The sequence below is a fragment of the Nasonia vitripennis genome, chromosome 3, assembly GCF_009193385.2.
Source record: "Nasonia vitripennis strain AsymCx chromosome 3, Nvit_psr_1.1, whole genome shotgun sequence".
In the NCBI taxonomy this organism is placed as follows: domain Eukaryota; kingdom Metazoa; phylum Arthropoda; class Insecta; order Hymenoptera; family Pteromalidae; genus Nasonia; species Nasonia vitripennis.
The window spans coordinates 20,679,916-20,694,766 of NC_045759.1; the positions used below are offsets into that span (position 1 = coordinate 20,679,916).

The 14,851-nt window shown below is 47.3% G+C and overlaps 1 protein-coding gene across 1 annotated transcript; it reads right to left on the reverse strand.

Annotated features, from left to right (window-relative positions):
- Nucleotides 1-581: 581 nt before the first annotated feature.
- On the reverse strand, nt 582-14,028 carry LOC107980815 (cadherin-86C). Its single transcript, XM_031927609.1, has 21 exons — nt 13,821-14,028; nt 13,509-13,750; nt 13,155-13,238; nt 12,873-12,998; nt 12,501-12,641; nt 12,273-12,396; nt 10,896-11,088; nt 10,588-10,831; nt 10,352-10,510; nt 9,948-10,274; nt 9,476-9,872; nt 9,185-9,395; nt 8,890-9,109; nt 8,581-8,806; nt 7,994-8,502; nt 7,460-7,711; nt 6,788-7,070; nt 2,784-6,709; nt 2,116-2,691; nt 1,657-2,052; nt 582-1,577 (listed from the first exon to the last, which is right to left on the reverse strand). The coding sequence occupies exons 1-21, from the start codon at nt 14,026-14,028 to the stop codon at nt 1,386-1,388; spliced, it is 9,036 nt and encodes a 3,011-aa protein (XP_031783469.1). The 3' UTR covers nt 582-1,385.
- Between the last annotated feature and the right edge of the window lie 823 nt (nt 14,029-14,851).

Below are 14,851 nucleotides of genomic sequence, written 5' to 3' on the forward strand. Positions count from 1 at the left end.
CGCTCCTCCCCATTCTGCACTCTCGCAAAAAAAGAATTTAAGAGCCTCGTCGATGGGCGGAGTTGGCGCGAATTCCCTTCCAGGTCGCGCGTGTACTCTCGTACAAAAAAAAAAACACGAAGCAAAACGCGAGAGCCCCGAGCGCATTGGACTCAACCTTGACTAACTCTTACCCAAGCCTGCTCTCCTGTTCCGTGGATTTACCGGCCTCCGGTTATGTTTGATGCACCATTATGTTTTTTGATTACGGTAGGTTAGTTGCATCGGAGCAAAGGAGATCGAGAGAGAGGAAGGGCCCGACCACGACCCGACGCAACGCGGCTCGGCCCATCCTAGGTAAGCGACGCGGCCACGATAACAGGCGGGAGCTCTTACCGACTCGCGATTAGAGAGCCGAGCTCGCACTGTCTCTCTCGGATAGAAGAGGTAGAGCGATAGGCCGAGAGGAGAGAGGATAGGCTCGCCCGAGCGACGGCCACGCTTGGAGGCTCGTCGTCCCGCAGGGGCATCTTGTATACTCGTGCATCGATTCTTCCGAAGTTTCTTGCGGTAAATATGGGATTAAATTAGTTGCAGGCGTCTGTTGTTAAATAAAATTTTATTTCATCGTAAATTTATGCGGAACATGGGGTAACGGTATGATAATATTGTTATAAACGTTATAAATAGAGGCTATAGAAATACTATGAAAAGGTCCATGCCAAAGATTTCGGTTATGAGACGATGAGTAGTTTCACAGTGGCCAAGTATATTTACAAAATGATTATAAATCTCCGGTAAAATACAAAATCGTTGTGCTTTCATTTCTATCTGTATGTATAAACGACATCGATTAGGACGGTTAACTTCTGACTAAATGTACACGTAATGCGCAGCTTATGGCTTTGAAACGTTAACTAGACTATTATTATGTAATAATATAACGTAACGTCGTTATTGAGGCAGTGAGAATATGCCTGCGAGCGTATACACTGTATACAGTAACTACAATGGCTATATTTATTCGTAATGACATAACATGGATTACACTTATGCAATGAGCCGTATATAATCTCTCTTTCATTCGTTATTATATTATACTCTACATAGATATGCGAATTATTTATAATACAAATAGTCTTTGGATACGCTTATGAAACATGAAATCGACCGGAATTCTGCATAACATTGTTATCAGAGCGAATTAAACCTATATACGCAATGCTGCTGACTCCTATTATAATGCACATCAGTACTGCGCTAAAGGTAAAGCTCGGTCATAAAATTCCGATGCAAAAGTCCGATCTAGGTTACTACAGAGCCGATATCGATGCTGTGGACGGATAATCTCCTCTTCTTCTTCTCCTTTGCTTATCTCGACTCGTTCAACGCTTCGCGGATACGGTTCACGAGGGCGGCGTACTGCTATCGGAGCGTAGCTGCGTCGGCGCAGCTTCGCTGTAGGCGATGTCGAAGACGCTCTTCTTCTCGAGGAGCTGCTGATGCCTGAGCCGAGTGTTTCCGGCGCCGCTTTGCAGCGATACCGCGATCCCCGAGTCCAGGTCGTCGTCTAATCGACGGCTATCCGAGGAATCGTCCTGCAATTGGAAGAGAAAAAAACGTTTTTTACGTTCTTGGAATAATACGTAGATCTTTGATAATTTATATTAGTCGCACCTGGAAGTGCTCTGGCGAGGGATGTGGCACCGGCGGCGGCGGGTGTAGATAGAACGGCATCGGCTGCATCACCGTCTTTTCGTACTTGTACTCGGAGTGCTGAGTCAGATGATGGCGCGGTTCGAGCTGCATCGTCTGCGCCAACGTGCCTTCGGCCTCTACCTGGACTGGTTTCTCCGGAGCGAAAATCTGCACCGGTGGATCCTCCTCGCGAGCTCCTCCCTCTGCTCGACGCAGTTTTCTACCCTGGCGAACTATCGCTTTCAGTTGCTCGGACTCGACGTTCACCAGAGGTCGAATGCGGAGCCGACTGACCCGGAGTCCGCCTCGGGGAGTGGTTGACTGTGCTGCTGCTGCTTCCGAGGACGATTTCGCACGTTCTCGAGATCTCGAGCCCTTTGTGCGGATAAAAATGATTCGTTCGTAATTAAATTAATGATTTCCGGTGTGGTTTCTTACCTTCGCCTCGTCGTCGGCTTTCGCATCCTCGGCACTCTTGGCTTTCCTGGACTTTGCTCCAGTTGGCTTCTTCAGCCACTTGGGCCTCTGCTGCTCCTCCTCGGCCTCCTTCTTCTCGCGCCTCTTCTTCTCCATCTCGGCGCGTTTCTGCTGGTACCAGGCCATGTACCTAGAACGCGCGTTGGCTATCTCCGGGTCCTTTCCGTGGTCGATGATTTTAGGACTCGCTCCCTGATGCTCGTCCTTTTCCCCCCTCATCGGAGAATGATTTCTCGAGGACACCTCCACTGCCCCGGGTTTCGGCTGGTGGTGGGAATGACTCACGTGAAGCTTCAAGTGCCTCGATCGTATGCTGGTCGAAGTGGTGGTAGTTGTAGAGGTGTTAGATTTTGTTCGATTATCGTCATCGGTGGGTTGAGGTCGGGGAATACTTCCGGATTTCTCACGATGAGGAGATGTCTTGCGCGTCTCGGTGTGGCGGGAAAAGTGATCGGTTCGCAGGTTCTCTTTCTTCCTAACGGCGACGATCACCGGTCGAGTTCTCACGGGATCCGCTCGTTGCTTACTGTCTGAGGTCTGTGATCACGACGTTTTGAAAATAATCAGTGCAAAAGTTGAATGATATAACGAATGATGTGAATTCGATCGTAAAACTAAAGGATACAAACCTCGAGAGCTTTAGCCTCCGCGTGTCCCACACCCCCGTGGCTCTCCTTCACGTTCGACTTTGGCGCTTTCGTCTGTTCGGGGCTCGTCTTACTCCCCGAGCTCTTAGGCTTATCTATCGGCGTCACCTCGATCTTCTGCGGGAAAACCGCTTTCGATGCGGCTTCCCTCGATTGCTGCTGCGATGCTTCGACTTTTAAAAGCGGATCTCGTTGGGAACTGCTCCACTTCTGCCTGGGCTTTCCATCCGATTTGACGCCGAGCAAAGTTTTGCCGGCAACGTGATCCTCGCCATCCGAGGAAATGGAATGCCGAGGTGTGCCGTACGGCTGCATGCGCAGAGCCGTCTTGCTGGAGATGTCACTGACGCTGGAGGTGTCGTCGTCGTCCTCCTCGGTCTCCTCCTCGGCAGTGCTCTCGGTCGTCGTGATCGTGAGCATCGGTTTCTTCGGGACTTTGATTGGGCTCTTCGGTTTCTCGCTCTTGGATTTTTCTCCCGGAACGACTTCGTCCCTGTTTTCCAAATCCGCCGGAGCAATTTCCGGCGCAGCAGTTTGACCTTGCTGTTTCTCCGGCGAAACTTGACTAGTCGTCGTTTCGGGAGTTTTGTCGGAATTGCCGTTCGCGGAGGCGGAATCCTTTTTGTCAGTTGGATGCAGCGCAGCTGCCTCCATTTGTTTTAACTGGGTCATTGCTGTCGACGATTCTGCTGCTGCTGCTGCCTCTTCGCCTTTATTTGCATTGTTCGAAGAAGTCGAGTCCTCTTTATTTAGAGGGGCTTCGGGAGGAGTCTGCTGCAGCTCCTTCGCCTGTTTCATTTGCGTCGTTTCGGATGTCGTTTCTTTTTCTTGCAGCGAAAAGCTTAAAGTAGTTATTGATTCTGTTTTACTCGTGCTCTGCTTGCTCGCCTCCATTTTGTCCATGTCGAGTAATTCCTTGGTCATGTCTTTTATTTCTGCAATATTGCTCGAGGGAGTAGCTTCATCGCTTATTTGTTTTTTATTCGGTTCTGTGCTTTGAGCGTCTTTCATTTCTTTCATTTGATATTCACTTATTGCTCCGGGAGTTTTACTTGCGTTTTTCTCATCCTCTTCTTTCATTTCATCTGGAAGACTTGTAGACACTGATTTTAATAAATCAGTGTTTGAAAGCGCGTTCTCTACTTCTTCTGCTTTCTCTTGTGCAGCTAAAACAGCCTTATTCGATGCATCAACTGTGGTATCAACTAAATTCGTTGCTAAATATTTACTCGTTTCTAAAATTCTATCGACGCTTGAAATAGACGTGCCCTCTTTCTTTTCGGCACTTACTTGCTTCTCTGCATCGATCGTTTGTCCGTCTTCGTCACTTTTGGATATAGATCTTTGAATTTTGTCGGAAATACTTTTCTTGGTTTCATCGATTTTCTCTGCTACCATCTTTTTAGTTTCGTCAATCGTATCCTTTACGTTCTTTTTCGTCTCGTCAATTCTGTCGGTTACGCTCCGTTTTGTTTTATCGATTTGGTCGGACGCGACTTTTTTCGTATCATTGATTTCTTCAGAAATAGTTTTGTTAGTTTCGTCGATTTGATCGGATACAATCTTGTGCGTTTCATCCATGTGATCAGAAACCGCTTGCTTCGTTTCGTCGATCGTATTCACTACAGCTTCATTCGTTTTGTTGATAAAACTAGATTCTATTTGTTGGACTTTGCTAATTTCGTTCGTGACAATATTTTTGGTTTCGTCAATTTTGATCGACACTGTTTGCTCAGCTTTTTCTACGTTATCTGACACGGCTTTAGTGTCTTCGTGTATTGCATTGGCAATCTTCTGTTTCGCCTCTTCCATTTTATCCGACAGTGCGTCCTTAGCATTGTTAATTTTTTCCGTTACGCTCTTGATTGTGTTATCAATTTTTTGCGATACTTTGCTGGCTACATTTTTCGTAGACGCGTCAGAACTACTTGCGTCACTGGCACTAGTAACCACATCCTCTCTCCATTTAGAATTCTTTTTCATGGGGTCTTCGTGTTTCTTACCGTGATCGGAAACCACAATGAACGAAATAGCATCGTCGGACTTTTCCATGGCACTTTCTGTCGACTTTGATTTCTCTCTCTGGCTCTTTAATCGTTCTCTCTTATCTTTACTCTCCATCGACTTGAACATGCGTTCTTTTTCCGTAGATTTCATGTCACTTCTACGTTTAGCGGCATCAACGGATTGGCTTTTTTCTTTTATTTCCATCGAAGTCTTGTGTGTATCTGTCTGTCTTGACGTATTCTTAGAATCTTGTTTCTTGTCATCAGCTGAGCTCTCCGGTTTGTTGATGTTGAGCGCATCTTTGGCAGCCTGAGTAAACGAAGAAATTTCTTTCTCGACGACTCCCCTCACATCTTTGACGAACTTATCCAGATCTATCGCCATCGAATCCTTACTCATAGAAGATTTGCAATCCCCGTTCGATTTGTCTTCCTCGGATGTTCCCGATTTCTTATGATACACGCTCTCCTTACTTTTCGTAGGCGACGTCAAACGACTCTCGTCGCTCGTCATTGATTTAACAGCTTTTTCTTCTCGCTTGAATGGTCTCTTTGTCGGTTCCTCTACGGTTTTCGATCTCATCGAGGTAATTTTTCGTTTTATATCGACTGTTCCGCTCGGCCTGACCCTTGTCGTGATCTTCTGACTCTGCACGCACTTTTTCTCCTGAGTCTGCGGCCTCCGCACTTTTTCATCCTCAGCTTGCTTCTGGGTTTTACCGATTTCTCTCGATGAGCTCGAATCCGTTTTCGCCTCGGCCGACGACGAGGTCTCCTTCGTGTTCTCAGTTTTGCTCTCGCTGTCCTCTGACTTCTCCGTCTTTTCAGTGCCTGATTTCGTATCCGAGTTTTCCAGGTGCGTCTGCCTTCTCAGTTGCGAGCGACTCCTGGTTTGCATCTTCGAGGGCTCGTACCGAATCATTTTCTCCTTGTGATCCGCGGACTGGATCTTGGACTTGTCGAAATCTTCGAGATCCGAACTGCTGGTGTGCCGTTGGGGTCTCGTTACCTTTTCCACTCTGGTGTACGATTCTTCTTCACTGGTCTTCGTTTTCTGCTCTACAGAGATCTTATGAGGACTCGTTTCTCTGGAAACGCTCTTCTTCGTCCTCGTGACGGTGACCTCGCATTTTTTATATCCAGCTGCTTCGTCGTCCTCCGATTCCTTATCCTTTTTACCGCTGTCGTCTTTCTTCAACATTTTGAATTTCTTGTCTCCGAACTGACGGATCTTCTGCTGGAAGCTACTGATCTCCCGCTCCAGAACTCGGAAACTCGGCTCCATAAAGTGACTCTTCTCCGCCTCGATACTCTTCTGCAACTTCTTCCTCGGCGGTTTCTCTATCTTCTTGTGAATCTTCCCCTTCGGCAACGGCTTCTTCTCCTTCGTGTCCGGCGACGGAGTCGTGGAGGTGTCGTCGACCCTCGACTCCTTCACCTTCTTCTTGCTCGTGCAGACGGTTTTCGTGGCGACTTTGCGCGACTTGTCCGGTTTCGCTTGAGCCTGTGGCGGCTGCGCTAATGGAGCCTCTTCGTCCTCGTCGTCCTCGTTGCCCGCGTCCGAATCGCCGGATTTGAGCGAATTGGAAATTTCCTTCAATACGTCTGGCGAAATCGAGACCTTGTGACTCTCCAACACTTCGATCCTCGTCCGGGTGGGGGTGGCTTTCTTGCTGCCGCTTAGCGCACGACTCTCCTCGGGTATCGGCGTTCGCACCCAGATTGTCTTCATTTTCTTGAAATCCTCCTTCGTTTCAAGTCGGTTGGCTCCGGCTTTTAGTTTCGATTTTCGTCGCAGACGGGGATCCTCCTCGGATTCCTCGTTGTCGCTACGGCTCCGGGCGATGAATTCCGTCTGGGTCGCCGCCGTTCTATCCGTTTGCGTGGCGATTGCCACTTGCCCTGGAACGCACGAGTATTTTTTCAGTTTTCGATTTAATTCGGAGAGAGAGAAATAATTCGATTCTCCGCATCGATTACCTGGAAGACTTTGAGTCTCGAGAAAGCTCGAGCTGTCGACGACCGGTACGTTCAAGCCCCTCGCCTCCTTCTCGAGCAGCAGTCTCGTTAGCAGGGCATTCTGTCTAACCAGCTCGGCGTCGTGCACTACGTACGTCGCGTTGCTCTCGGGATCTCCGGCGACTGTAGCCAACGTCTCAGCATCTCTCATAGCCGCCCTCAAGCCGCCTGTGTACTCCTCGGCAACCTCGTTCTTGGGATTGTAATTGCGCTCGACTATCAGTCGCTGAACGTCCGCAGTCAACTGTACGAAATTGCGTTGAATATTATGTAATGAGCTTCGCCTCGTTACTGGGGATCGATTAGTTGGGCGAAATTTCAAGCGGTACTACAGCAAATTCTCTTACTCGAAGGCCGCATGAGCCGATGAGTCAACAGCACTCGTAAAAATAATTAGAACGACATTTCAGTAACTGGAATCGAATATTTTTTCATTTTTATTCCAATTATTTTTACGAGTGCTGTTGACTGTGTACTCGGTTCATAACATAATTACGTAGTACGAGTGTATTTACTTCTCGAATTGTAGAGTAATTGAGAAAATAACAAATGGCGTTTTCATGCTTGAGAAAAGAAGAAAACTTCGATCGATTCTCGAGGAGACTAACGGTAGCGAGTTTCGCGTGTACGTACCATTTGTTCCTGTTGGTACTGTCTCGGGTTACAGCTCGGTTGACGCTGCAGCTCGAGTCTCTCCGGTAAAATAAGGATTTCGGTAGTTTCGTTCATGGCTCGCTGCTGCGACTCCATACTGCGATCGACGTCCGCCTCGTGCAGGCTCTCGTGGAAACTGTCGCGCAGGTCCTGACTGCGCCGAAGCTTTTGATCCTCTATAAAGCGCTGGAGCAGTATGTCTTTGCCGTTGGTGTGATAGAGCTCCTTCTGCTGCGGAAAGTGGAAAATTGCCTCGCGTTTATTCATTCCGACAAATGGAATTCGCACAATAGTCGTCGTCTCTCTCTCTCTCTCTCTCTCTCTCTCGACGAACTTTTCATGTGAAACTCGAGATATTGCGCGAGGGAGTGAATTCTATGTCAAGTTTAAATACGAGTTCGCCTGATTTTTTTCTTATTTTTTACAATTCCGCGCGCGTTGAATATGAAATCGACTTTGGCTCAGCGAAATAGATTCTGAAAGTCGTCGAAAGAAAAATTGAATCCAATTTACCCCTCGGTCGCGATCCTCGATTTCGCCTCTGGTAACCAGCCTCAGCACCTCGGCGTTTCCGTCCCTGTAGAAGTGCTGCTCTCGGACTTGTCTGGCAGCAGCTGCTACCATCGCTTCGTTTCTCAGTACGCCGTCGCTACCCCTCTCTAACTCGTGCCTCCTCAGGGAGTCCAATTCAGCCTGTTCGTAGCTGCGCTGCTGTTGCTGCTGTGCCTCCACGTCTTCCATGTAGATCCTTTGCTCGTCCTCGACGCCACCCCCGACGGCTGGCATCGGAATAACCCGTGTCTGGTGGATAACGTGTTCGCCGAATACCGCTGGATCGACCGGGACGTTTCGCAGAGACGCGGCACCGCGGTTCATGCGCTCGATGTCCGGGTGCTGGTGACCCGGTAGGACGTCGCCGGGAAGAGAAGCTATACCTAGATTTTTGGTGTTGCGCCGGTTGAACTGCCAGTTTTGACGGGCTGGGTCTGCGCTCCAGGCTTCTTTGCGTTCCGAGCTGTATCCTGAAAATCACGTATAAGATTAAATTTTTATCATTTTGAAGGTTAGAATACGGAGAAAGCATTCCAAGGTATACTTACCATCGATTAATTTGATAGGTTTTCGATGTGTATGCCTCTTAGGTCTGCCGTCTGATCGGATGACGAGGGTTTCGGATGAGTGTATTCTCCTTTTGCGCGGTTCCATATAAAATGGACAACTAGGACATATGCAGCACACTATAAGTGTAATTATTGCAGCCAGAAGTAGCAGGCCCAAGAATACCAGCAGCCATGTCAGTAATTTATTTTCGGCTCTGTAGACGGTCTGCATAACGATAGGAATAAACTTCATTACCATCAGCTCGATCGATAATTATATGAACAGTCGTATATGAAAATAGAACTCACTACTTCCTCGCTATTAGAGCCGATCACGGAAACATTTCTAGAGGTTGTTTTTCCGCTATTACTGTCATGTGGTTGTTCGTGGATAGCTGGACTATCTAAACCCTCAGTGTCCATTCCACTAATTATACCGAAGCCGTTGGCCTCTAGTGACGCTCGAATTTTTTCCACATCGACGAGTGTTCCCGGTCCGTTTTGTTCTACTCGAGCGACGACTACACTTCTGGGATAGATACCAAGATTGATATTGATCTTTTTTCGGCATTAATGACTACATCTTTTTTAAGTTTTGAAATACCTTTTTCCGCTGTCGGTCCCAGGATCTATTTGGGAAAAGTACGGTTTGATCTCTTGGATCACAACCTTGCTCCCAGTGATCGTCGCCAAAGTCTCCGCAGTTTTCTTTGGATCGGGATTCTCACCGGGCATTACAAACATAACAATTCTAGCAAAGGCCGACGATGGTCTCATTATGCGAATTTGTGCGACGTTGGACAGATGCGGTACGCCTTTGATGGAAAAATTGTTGTATTATTATTTTTAACTACACATATCTACAAAACGTATTATTTCCTTCAAATTTCGTTACCTAGATCGTAGGCTCTGGCGGTAAGAATAAAGAGCGGACTATCCTCGGCTCGTCTACGACGATCTTGATTCATCAGATCTAAATCGGCCTCGGTTAAATTATTCAGCAAATGAAAATCTCTGAAAGTTGAGTTCGACGCCGGAGTGAGTGTCTCAGTCGTGTTAGCAGTCTGATTGTTTGGTGTCTCCGCGTCTGACACTCTGAACTGTTTCCTCATATTATTTAGCGTCACGTTTCCGACGATGTTACTGTGCCGCGCTTTTCTCGCCTTATTGATAGGCTCCCGGAGCATCAACTCGCCGGTCTCTTCGTTCAATTGAAATTTGTTCTCGTAATTCCCGTGAACTATTTCGTATCGTACCACGTTGTTAGGTGGCTCTGCATCGGTATCAACGGCCTATGAATTATGATTTGAATTAGAATCTCCAGATATGAATTACAAGAACCGATTCGAATATATATTACAATGTACCTTGATGATTGCTGGCATAGTGAAGTTGGTAAGCTCAGAATTCAGCAAGAACTCGTATATTGCCTTGTCAAAGACAGGCGCGTTGTCGTTGACGTCCAGGATGTTGACCATCAGAGCAGCGATGCCACGCATACCTCTACCATCCTCATCTCTCGCCTCGACCGTGAGCTCGAGTTTGGCTGTCTGTTCGCGATCGAGAATCGAACCCATTGATACAGCGATCATTCCCGAGTCTGGGTTCATCTCGAAAGCAGCGCTGCCGTCGCCGATGATCTTTGTGTACTGGATTCGGCCGAAAGCACCTGCATCGATATCCGTCGCATGTACCTATTACCGATTTTTTTTTTGTCATTGCCATTTAAGGTTTGAGCAGACAGTTGAAATATTTCATAAATATGTTTCACCTGTACAACCCGCGTTCCAGCACTTGCATTTTCCGATAGAGTGACTTCGTACACCGGAACGTCGAAAGTTGGCGGATTATCGTTTACATCGCGTAAAAAAATTGTCACCGGTACCGATGTCGATAGATTCGTGGCTGGACCAACTTCTTGTGCAACAATCTGGAAACGAAAAAAAAATCATTTTTACCACCTTTATTCATATAATTAGGATAAAAAGCGTTAAATAATACTGATACCTTGAATCGAAGACTCTTGAATTTTTCATAATCGATCATCGAGTTATCCCGAACCGTGATGACGAAGTTGGCATTTCTCTCGGCCACCGCAGGACTGATTTCGAACGTCCCGTTGTTGTTCTCGAGCTTCAGAGCAAAGACACCTGCTTTACCGATGTCCTCGTCCTTAACACGGGTCGAATAGGCGTCGGAAAACACGATTATCGTTCCGGGTTCCGCGTTTTCGTCTATCCACGCCATGTAGCTGCAAGACATTTTTCAATAAGTGCATTATCTACACTTTGAGTTCAAAATTCAACTGTACGAACTTATCGTTCTCGAAATACGGCGGACTATTTCCCGGTTCTCCAAGCAGCAATCCAAGTTCCACGACGGTAGCCTGAGCCGGAGGCTCGTCCCTCGTCGTTCTTATTTCCTCGGCCACGATCTTGAGCACGATAGGTGCCCCTACGTGCGTGATTTTCGTCAGTTCCTCCAACGGCCTGGACAATATTATTTCACCTGGACAGAGAGTAAAGATAAAGTCATCCGATCGCCAAGTATATTCTCGAAAATATTCAACGACGCGAATTCTTTTGGGCATTTCAAAAGCCATCAATTCCCCACGCATCCACACAGCGTCATTACGATAATGCCTCCGTTTCCCTTTATTTCCCATCGTCGGACTGCGTTGCACACCATAGCCAGTGTTCCGTATAATATCGTCTTCCATATTTCGAATGAATAAAACATGGAGCAGCAGCAGCGCAGCAGGAAAACGAGCGCAGAATGTGGGTGAGTTTCTTTCGACTGCATAGCCAGAAACACGGTATATAGGAATGGGGCTCTATATGGTGGGATATTACCGCTGCTTTCATTTTGCCGCGGCGAGGGATACGTGGGAGGTATAAATTGCGGACTGCTTTTTGCCAGTTCCACACTGCACTGTAGGATGAGTAATAAGATCTGCGAATGTACGTAAGTACGGTTTCGAGAAGCGGTCGGGGGGGAATTGCGGCTATTCAACGCAAGAAGTGTACTCTGTTTATTGTTAAGGTTAGCCTAACGAAATGGAAAACCACTGACGTCGTTGCGTTATCCCCCAGCGAGACGAGTGTACAAACCTATCATCAAGCCTGTATAAAAAAAAAACCTCGAGAGCAACAGCGGCTAAGGAAAAAAAAAACAAAAATAGCATCCACGCGCCGCGCACGTGTGTAAATCAAGCGTACACGCGGCGATCGTTATCTCTCCAGCCAGGTTTTACATGTCTACTAGGACTACACCGCATACCCCATAGCTCACGAAGGTGTATGTGTGTATAACGAAATCGAGCAGTATACAGCGAAGAAACTTACGAGGATATCGCATGTCTCTCGTTTTATACTAGGCTCGGTCCGATTTTTCCGAGAGGGATTCTCGAGTGGAGTATACACACAGCCGTAGAGTCTCGTGTATAAGGATTGTGATAGCCATCGCTGTGGAGCGCGACGATCGATATTGTACACACAGACGCGTAAGGAGTTTAACGCTGAGGCGATGACTAATTGAAAAAAAAGAAGTCGTGACTTTCTTTCGGAGGGGATCGATTCATAATTTAATAGAGTAGTTATATGCGTGCGTAAAGATTTTTTTTACTCCCTTTGCAATGATATTAAGTGCGGTAGGCTGAACGAGATCGTTCGCGCACGACTGTGTGTACTTACCGGTGGTCTCGGAGACGTTAAAAAACGGCGTGAAAGGATTGCCCTCAGAGATAAGACCATAAGTCACCTCTCGGGGGACGCCTTTATCGCCGTCCTCGGCGTGGACTCGTAGAATCACGTCGCCCTGAGAACAAAGGTGAGAGAAAATCGCAGTCAATTATCGCGCGAGTCCTTTGCTTTCACTGCGCCAGGCTCGCTGTGTATAGGCTATTTGCATAATGCACTTACGGGCTTTACGGTGTTGTTGATCTTGGTCAGCGGTGGAGCTAGTGTGAAGATCGGAGGAACGTCCTGCACGTCCTGCACAACCACCACGACGTTCACACCCGCGATGTTGCGAGTGTCTTTGCCCGGTTCCGTATACGGATCCTGTGGTTTGATAAATTGTTGTCATCTTCAATGATTAAAAGTCACGAGGCCGTGCGCGTATGGCAACGTTTGAGAAGAAATTTCACTGAATTATTCAAGTGTTCCCTGCACGTAAGTCGCACACACGCGGCGAAGTTGTCGATGCTTCGAAACTTTGTAATAAGTAATTGGGTCTTAATTACAGCCGTGCACAGGCTGTATATTAATAATAAAAGTTCATAAATGATTTACCGTAGCATACATGGTGAGCGTGTACATCGATTGAGTTTCGAAGTCTAGCTCTCCTATAAGCGTAATTATACCCTTTGTTTGACTTCCCATCTGTCTTTGCCTAATTTTGAACAGTTCTTTGGGTTGCTGTAACAGAAAGGAGCGTTTCATCCGTACAAACGTGCGTAAAGTTCGTTCGACTATTGATTTTGTGTTGTACGATATATACACGTGCGAGTGTGTGTGTAACTCGATGAAACGCGAATTTCTAATTAACAGTTGAATTATGCAAGTTTCGCGTACCCACAGTTCTATGTATACAGGCTTTCCACTCCAAGGGTTCGACTCGACGAGAAGGTAATCCAGCTCCTTCTCAGGTTTCGTATCCTGGAAAAAATGAACGTTAAATTAGTCACTGGTAATTAAATAAGTGCACCGTGACCGTGTAAAATCTTTTGGAACCAAACAAAACTACGAACGCTTTGCAACAAAAAGGCGTGAATAATGGGCTAGAAAGTAGCGCACCAGCTCGTTTCTCGGAAGCGTTATTAAACTAACTTTCATCTAAAAATAACCGCCACGACATCGAGTTTTTTTTGCATGACTCCCCTGATTCTTTCGTCCAATTCGGTATATCTAGAAATCTCGGAACATTACCTCAGGCACCATAATCAACGAGGGCAGGTGAGGGAAGATCTTGTCGCGCGGCGTGGTCGAATTAGTGACGGAGATCGTGGCCTGCATCGAGTTAACGTCACCCTTCGAGTCCCTCACCCTGACGACGAAGTCGTGCAGTCGACCCGGTACGAGACGACGGGTCAGGATCACGTTCGCCTGGCAGACCTTGTTATACAGGGTACACGGCAGATTTTCCACGCGGACGATCGGCGATGTCGTTGCTGAAAAAATCGTTACCTTTAAAATACTGTTGTGGAGAGCTTATTCGGGTATTCAAAGGGCTGGCTTTACCTATTATCTCGAAGACGAGGGGGAAGTCGGCGTCTTGATCTGTGGCGCGCAGTCGGAATATGGCGGTGTCGACCTCGGCGTCCGCCGGGACCAGGACCATTCCCATGTCGGTCGAGACGTCGAAGCGCGGACGTGCCGCATGCGTCGTCCAGGCGAAGAGACAGCTCAGACAGATCCACGTCTTGAGCCATTCTTCTGCCATTCGCATTCTGGAAGCGTAAAATCCACACTTATAGAACATATAGCTGAAGCTAATAAATTTTCGGTGTGCGTATAAATTGAGGAAGCCAACAATTCGGTCGGACAAATTGGCCTCGGACATACATCTCATATTTGCATGCCTCTAATGGTCAGCGGAACTCGATCTATTAACGCGTACACGCGTAGTGGAATCCCCGGGTAATCACGCGATATGAAACAAAAATCAACTCCGACTCGTAATTTCAGCGATTAAGTTTCCCGACGATAGGCTTGCAATAAGCTCAACCAAAGTGTCGCTCTCTCTCTCTCTCTCTCTCTCTCTCTCTCTCTCACTCTCTCTCTCTCTCTTTGTTTTCCCTCCCGAGAGCAAAAGCGAGAGAAGACAGCGTCGTTCCGGCTGCATAATGAATGCCGTGACCTCTTTTCACGATTATAAAATAAAATCGATATTCGCTCGCTGAAGTTTATCGAGAAGCTACATCTCTCAGGTCTGTTGGTCCCTCTCCCTCTCTACTTCCTCGTGTCCAGGAGTAATTGCCGGACCGGGCGCCAAGGGTCGGGCTATTGCCCCGCTTACGTCAGGCGTCACGCTGCGGCTTTCCGCGTGATAAACGCACCTGTTAACGTAAATCGTTTGCGTTCTCTGCATCTGCGTCTGTCTCGGCAAGCGAGTTGTGGGATTGTCGCTTATTTGGTTTACGGGCTTTGCTTACTGGATTTCCCCTGGAAATACCTGGGATTGCTCTCGGCAATTCTATACATCTACGCGATCCTCGAAGCAAACTCCGTTGTTGATTCAAGTTATTGTCGCGGTAATAGTTTAGAAGCAT

What these genes read in the sequence shown, in the direction of transcription:
- LOC107980815 (XM_031927609.1), bottom strand. Translation starts at nt 14,028, where the DNA reads ATGCGAATGGCAGAAGAATGGCTCAAGACGTGGATCTGTCTGAGCTGT. An exon ending in CGCTCACCATGTATGCTACG is followed by an intron (nt 12,642 to 12,872) that starts GTAAATCATTTA and finishes ATCAAACCACAG; the next exon opens with GATCCGTATACGGAACCGGG. An exon ending in CGAGACTCAAAGTCTTCCAG is followed by an intron (nt 6,710 to 6,787) that starts GTAATCGATGCG and finishes CGTGCGTTCCAG; the next exon opens with GGCAAGTGGCAATCGCCACG.